Source organism: Microtus ochrogaster, chromosome 10, assembly GCF_000317375.1.
Source record: "Microtus ochrogaster isolate Prairie Vole_2 chromosome 10, MicOch1.0, whole genome shotgun sequence".
Taxonomy (NCBI): Eukaryota; Metazoa; Chordata; class Mammalia; order Rodentia; family Cricetidae; genus Microtus; species Microtus ochrogaster.
In genome coordinates this window covers 48,634,467-48,641,499 of record NC_022016.1, presented here as the reverse complement: position 1 = coordinate 48,641,499, position 7,033 = coordinate 48,634,467, and the positions used below count along the sequence as shown (strand labels likewise).

At 50.4% G+C, this 7,033-nt stretch overlaps 1 protein-coding gene across 1 annotated transcript in view; it reads left to right on the top strand.

Moving 5' to 3' along the window:
• The window catches only part of E2f2 (E2F transcription factor 2), an 18,311-nt gene extending 16,104 nt beyond the window's left edge, over positions 1–2,207 (top strand). Inside the window, exon 7 of the mRNA XM_005353023.3 lies at positions 1,896–2,207. Coding sequence (XP_005353080.1) covers positions 1,896–2,158 — 263 coding nt within the window. The 3' untranslated portion in view covers positions 2,159–2,207. The remainder of the gene's footprint in view (positions 1–1,895) is intronic.
• The last annotated feature ends 4,826 nt before the right edge of the window (positions 2,208–7,033 follow it).

Below are 7,033 nucleotides of genomic sequence, written 5' to 3'. Positions count from 1 at the left end.
AGAGGAAGAGGAAGAAGAAGAAGAAGAAGAAGAAGAAGAAGAAGAAGAAGAAGAAGAAGAAGAAGAAGAAGAAGAAGAAGAAGAAGAAGAAGATTCTCTCATGAAAGTTGCAGGCCCCATTCCCAGGGATGACACTATCAGACTATGGTTTTTATAAACAATTGATATAGACTGAGCACCTCACCCCTGCAGGGTCTAGTGTAGTTTGGAGCTATTCAGAGTGGACGGAGCAAAAGGTATTACAAAGGATGGCTCCGGCCTGGCCATGTCCAGCAGCAGGAAGGAGAGCAAGGTTCACCCTACCCCATGTTTTCCACAGGCCTTCCCTCAGTTTCCACTCCCCGAAATTCTGAGTCGTTTCTACTTTAGCCTCCTAGGAAAGCTGGGACACTGAGTCCACAGCTGATAACAAGCAGGGCTGGGGTTTGCGGCCACACTCTTCTTCCCGTGGTCAGGCCCCTGGCTGTCATCTCAGCAGCATGTTAAAATTGTGGGGTGCTGGGGGTTGAGCCTGGGGCCTATGTGCAACTAGGCAAATACTCTGTTGCCCCAAGCTTTAGTGATGGTGGTAGTTGTAATTGATGTGTTGTGTGTATGTGTGTTTTGCATGCATGTGCATGTGTGGCTATGCATACATGTGCAGAGGCCAGAGCAGGACATCACCCTCTGAGTTGTAGCCATAAGACTGAGTTGCTGGGTCTGAAGCTTGCTATTACTTGGCCAAACTGGCTGGTCCGTGAGCTCTCAGGATCCACGTGTCTCTGTCTTCTACTTCTAGGGTTATAGGCACTCGCAACCATGCCCGCCTCTAGGTAGGTGCTGGAGATTTGAACTCTGGTCCCCCTACTTGCAGTGCAAGCGGTGTCAGCCACTAATCTGTCTCCCCAGCCCTTGTTTGTTGTTGTTTTGTTTCAGGATTTTGCTCTGTACCCCACACTAGTGATATGGGCTACCAAACAAACTTAGGGTGCCTTCCAAGGGCCATAATTAGGGGTAGAAGCCACTATCCTTGACACAAAACTTTTATTCTAGGGTTTTCTGTAAGAATTTAATAGATTGATTGGCTGGAGAGATGGCTCAGTAACTAACAGCACTGACTACTCTTCTAGAGGACCCAGGTTCAACTCCTAGCACGTACATGGCAGCTCACAACTGCCTGTAACCACAGTTTCAGGGGACCCGAAACTTCCCATGGCAAAACACTAATGGACATTTAAAAAAAAGATTTATTTTATTTTTCATTACTTGTTTGTGTGTAGGCATGTGCATGCATATGAATACAGGTGCCCACAGAGGCCAGAGGAGGGCATCAGATCTCCTGGATCTAGAGCTACCCACTGTGAGCCGCCAGGTGTAGACACTGGGAAACAAACTCAGGTCTCTGCAAGAACAGCACACTGAGCCACCTCTTCAGCCTGGGAAGATGCTTTTTTTTTTTTTTCAAAGATTTATTTATTTATTATGTATACAGTGCCTGCATGTATGCCTACATACCAGAAGAGGGCACTAGATCTCATTATAGATGGTTGCGAGCCACCACGTGGTAGCTGTGAATTGAACTGAGGACCTCAGAAAGAGCAGCCAGTGCTCTGAACCTCTGAGCCATCTCTTCAGCCCAGAAGGATGCTTTTTAAAGATAGGAATTGTTGGGGTGTTGTGTGTTGTGCTAATGGAGGAGGGTCAGGAAAACTGGAAATGCCAGAATGAGCAAACGGCTTCAGGAGCAGGCCACTGCACCCGGCAGAGAGGAGAGAGAGGAACATGAGATTTCTGTGACTGGTGTCTGAAGTGATAGGGTAACCCCACGCCATCATGTGGACGAGATGGAGGAGGGGCCGGCCGGTCAGAGAGCTCAGGGTCACCCATGACTCTTGTCCTTTTGTCTCCAAAACCAGTGCTGATGCCCCAGCCGGTCCCGCCACCACCAGCGCCATCCCTTGTCCCCTTGGAAACCACTGACAACATGCTGGAGCTGTCGCACCCACTGCTACAACAGACCGAGGACCAGTTCCTGTCCCCAATCCTGACTGCCAACTCCCCTCTGATCAGCTTCTCCCCGCCCTTGGACCAGGACGAATACCTGTGGGGCATGGATGAGGGCGAGGGTATTAGCGACCTCTTTGACTCCTATGACCTTGGGGACCTGTTGATCAACTGAAGAGTCCTGCCTCTGTCTCTACCTCCTCACAGACAGATCGACAGGCTCTCCGCCAGATGGGGGATGCTGGACACTAGGTGTCAACCCCTGCGTGCGAGTGGCCCCCTTCCAGCCTTCCTTCCGGTGTAGGCCAGCTGGGGAGATGTGGAGGTCGTGAGTGAGGAAGTGTGTCGGGGGCTGGGCCCTGATCCTCCTCTTCTGACCTCTGACCCCTTCATGAAGGACAACAGGTGCAGGTGACCACGTTCAGGGAAAGGGTCTGCCGCCTTCTTCTGAGGGGCAGTTGGACCCTGGCTTTTTCAAGAAGCACTTAATGCCTTTGTATTTATTTCAGGTTTGTTTGTTCGTCAGCCCTGAGTTTTGGCAGGGAGATTTGTTCTAGTTTCTCCTCTGACAGGCCCTCCCATGTCTGCTGTCTAAGAGAACCCCTGGGCTTCCAGGGGCCCGGGCCAATCCTTGGTCCTTCTTCCACAGTGGTACCTGGGTCTTGAGGAGACTATCCAGTTTGCTTGAATATTAATTGCACTTAGGCCTTGTAATTCTAATAAAGTGCAGGGCCCAGCCAAGGTGTCAGCTTAGGGTTCTCCATCTCTTCCCTCCCAGAGAAGGTTCCAGTAGCTTCTTGTCTTGGGGGAGGTAGCATTGAGGTCCCTCTAGGAGCAGGTAGCCAAGAAGGTTAGCTTCTGGTTGGTTCCCTTGTCTCTCCTGAGCCTCAGAAAGTAAATACGGGCCTTCAGGAACTAGGCCAGAAGAGCCCCTGGGAAAATCAGGAGGCACGAGTCTTGGCTGCTGGAGGTTACCCTCCTTAGAGCCTCTGCCTCATCCTAGTCAGAGACCTGGGAGGTGGAGGCTGAGACAGTGTGAGGAGAAACACCCCAGGGGCTGCCCATGCTCCCCTGCGAGGATTATGTTGTTTCTTGGTCACGGTTGTTGGAGGGAGAGATTCCTTAAGGACCAGCCTTACCAAACCCTCGCTCCATGTCCAATGTCCGAAATGACAGGAACTTAACTTGGGGGCAGGTTTGCACCTTCCCGCAATGAAATGCTGAGGGGGTGACCGGTGGGGTGGGGTGGTCTTCACTGCAGACTAGATCTCAGCAGCTCATGAGGAGATGGCATGGGGACCTGGGAGAGCCTTGGGCCTATTTCCCTGTGGGCTGACCATCTAGGGTCCCTGTGGTCCAGATGGGGACAGGAGTCTGCTGTCTTCGGTGCCCTTCCTAGGATGGAGAGTGCTCTGGGCTGAACCAAGGCCATGTGTTCTGGAGAGGTACACCCAGGAGAAGGAGGGTCTTACCCTCTTTCAGGGAGCTCGGGTTTCTCAGGGGCTCAGTAGGGCAGCACTTTTTTTTTTTTTTTGGAAGTTTGTAGCATTAAATTTGTTTAAAAGATGAAGTTGACTCTGCCAGGTAGCTTCTAGCTGGCTGACTGGCATTTGAAGTTTAGATGCTGGGCTAATATGAACTGATGCCCATTTGGGGATAATTTGTCTTATCCTTAGCTCAACTTTTTGGGCCCCCAAGTTAGTCCCCTCCGAGGAGTGGTCGGTGTCTCACAGCTGCCCCACTTGGAATTTGTATACTTTTACATCGCGTGTCTAACCTTTCGACCTTGCGATGTGACCTTGTTGTCTGTAAAGTTCACACTCAAGAACCACACAGTTAAGTTACCAAAAAAAAGAAATCTCGTGATGTTTTGAGGACGTTTACAGTCTTGTGCTGGGTTGTGTCTGTAGCTATCTGTGGCCTGTGCTGCAGGTTAGACATACCTGCTTCCAAACACAGGGGCTTAATCGGACACCAGGGACACACTGTGCTCTAGACCTGCAGGTGACCCTTGAGTGGTGAGGGTGCTACCTGGGCTGGAGGCAGCTTTGTAGTTCTCAGGTCTCTGCTATTAACCATGTGCCAACTCCAGGAACAGAGATGCCTGACCTCCGTGCCTTGGCCTCTGGATGGAGAGCTAAGGTTCTGGGGGTAGAAGAGGGCTGTAGTTCCTGTCTGGAGTGAGGCTAATAACACAGCTCAGAATTCAAATTCAGCTGCCTAAGGCCCAGCCCAGGGATAGACAGAGGCCTTGCTACCAGCTGCCTCTTGCTCTCCTGGCTCTCTCTTCAATCCTGCTTGGTCAAGGGGCTGAACCTCCCAGGACAAGCCCCAGGCTAGTGTGGGAAACAAGCTCAGGCCTCTTTCTTGCCAATGATACTTGAGACACCCCCCCCCCCAAGTTCCTTAAAGTGTTTTAAAAGAATGGGGTATACCCCATTTGGAACACCGTTTTGAGCGGTATTTCTTTTAGGCCCCATGGGAACGTTCATGCTAGGGTGGGAGAGATGCCAGTCTCTTTTGAGGTGAATGCTTTTTTTCAGAGAGGTGTCCCAGCCTCAGCAGCAAGCCCCCAAGAGCACTTAGCAGAATTAAACTTGTAAATAGCGTTGGAAATGCGCCTATGAAGGTGTCGGGATGAGTCGGTCCCTCCATGGTGACATGGCCAGCCGGCATGTCGATGAGCCATGGGAGTTTATAAGCTTTGAGGGGGTGTGACTTGGTTTCCCCTCCGTGTGTGTTCTCAGCCTCCCTTCTGCACAGGTTAGTGTTGTGGGGTTTTGCTTCTGCTAACCGGCATCTGCTGTTGTATGGCTCTGGTGTGCTTGAAGCCCTCGGGGTGGATGAGAATCAGTTTCTTGGTTTCTGTCATTGTGCCCAGAGGCCCCATCTCACCTAGGTACCCTATTCTCCCACAAGGCCCTTTAGGAACCATAGTGGCCACAAGTCTGGCCAGTCTCTGGTTGTTGGGAGAGATGAAGTCTTATGATGTTGTTTGTGTTGGGGGTGGGGGTCTGGGGTCTCTGAGCTGGGACTCCATGTGGGTCACCTACCTCCTTGTTTCACCCAAAGTCTTGCCTTGAACTCCAGCGCGTGTTCTTCAGTTGTGATGACTGGGCATTAAACAATGGCAGCTCTAAAGCTTCGTCTCCGTGTCCTTTGTTTTTGTCGCCCTGGGGATCCTACCCAGGACCTCATACGTGTTAAACACATGGTCACCATCGAACTATACCTCAACCCCATTATGCTTCCTGACTGGGGTGTGAGGACCATGTTTGCCCAGCTGATGTACCCAGTCCCCAAATGTCCTTTCCCTTCATTGCTGATCCCGTGTGCTTGGAGTCAGTGGTGCTAACCTCTGCAGTGTGACCTGCCTCCCTCCCCTACTCCACATGCGGTGTGTCACTGCCTCCCGGCTCCTACTTAGCTCTCTGAGTACCTCGAACACCCCCAAACTGTATGCCTTAAGCAGGTGTCTCAAAAGTGTACAGCCCATCAAGGGAGACACAAAAATTGTGTAGGTCAATTCCTTGGAGCATTGAGACAAATCCTAAACAGAAACTGACCAACTGGGGGCTAGAGAGATGGCTCAGTGGTTCTTCCAGAGGACCCAGGTTCAATTCCCAGCACCCACATGGCAGCTCACAACTGTCTGAAGATCTACTTCCAGGGGATCTGACACCTTCATACCAATGCACATAAAATAAAGTTAAATAAACCATAAAAATATTTAAAAAACGAAACTGACCAACTAAATATAGCTTTGCAAAATAAGGAAAAGAAGTCACAGCCAGGTAAGATTGAGATAGGAATGCTAAGAATTCGTCAGCATGTTTACTGGAAAACTCCACAGCTTTCTTGTGGAATGAACAAATGAATTGGGCTGGGGTATATAGTTCAGTGGCAGAGCCCGAGCAAGAATAGTACCCTGGGTTCCACTGCCTGCACCTTCCCTCATGACAAAAGAAAAAAACCAGCCAGCTTGCCCACGTGGCCTGTGAGATTAGCCCCTTTGCTCTCTTGAGCAAGGGTCGTTCATTTATCAGACATTTATGGATGGAGCATCTATGCCGTGCCAGGGTGGGGTCAGAAGTCTCCTTCCTGGACCACACTGTGCACCTGCTTTCGCCTTTTGCTTCTTCTTTGCAGGGTGGCCACAGCCTGGTCTGTACATCAGCCTCAGCTGGGAAGTCCTTAGGTATCCGAAGCTCTGTGTTAAATCAAGGCTGGGAGGCCACAGAGGAGAGGGTGTGTCATGTGAAGTCTCTATTCAGATGTTTAGTAAATGAAATTGTAAGAGACTCCAAACCAGAAAAACAAAACACCAGGCTGGGTGAGGTGGTGCCTGCCTATAATCCCAGCTCTTGGAGGGCGGAGGCAGAGGGTCATGAGTTCAAGGCCGGAAGCCAGTTTCAAAGGAGAACTGGGTGAGATTGTTGCTCCTTTAGCCTAGAGGCTTTTTTCCCCTCTTGCCCCCACCCCCAAACAGGGATTTTCTGTGTAGCCTTGGCTGTCCTGGAACTCACTTTGTAGACCAGGCTGGTCTCAAACTCACAGAGATCTGCCTGCCTTTGTTTCCCAAGTGCTGGGATTAGAGGTGTGTGTCACCCCTGTCAGGCAAATTTTTTTTTCCAGAATATGGACTCAAACCCAGGGTCTTACACGCTAATCAAACATTTGAGCACTAACTTACAGTCTCAGGCACCCCATCTTTTTTTTCCCCCCAATTGTTTCCAGTCTTGCTAAAAATTGCCCATGCTGGTTTTGAATTTGTAATCCTCCTGCCTCAGGTTGCAGAATAGCAGGGATCACAAATCACACCAGACTCACAGACATTTTCTGCGTACCTACTATGTGCCTGCACCTGTTAGGTGCTTATAGCCTTCGTGGTGCTTATAGCCAGTTCTAATCCAAACCACACAGTTTGTAGGTTGGCACAGTCTTTACGTGGGACGCCGTCACTGATTGGAGGGAATCACACAAGAGGCGGGGGTGGGGGTGGGGGCAACAGTAAAAGGTTTCTGAATGCGGATGACCAAAACTGAATTTA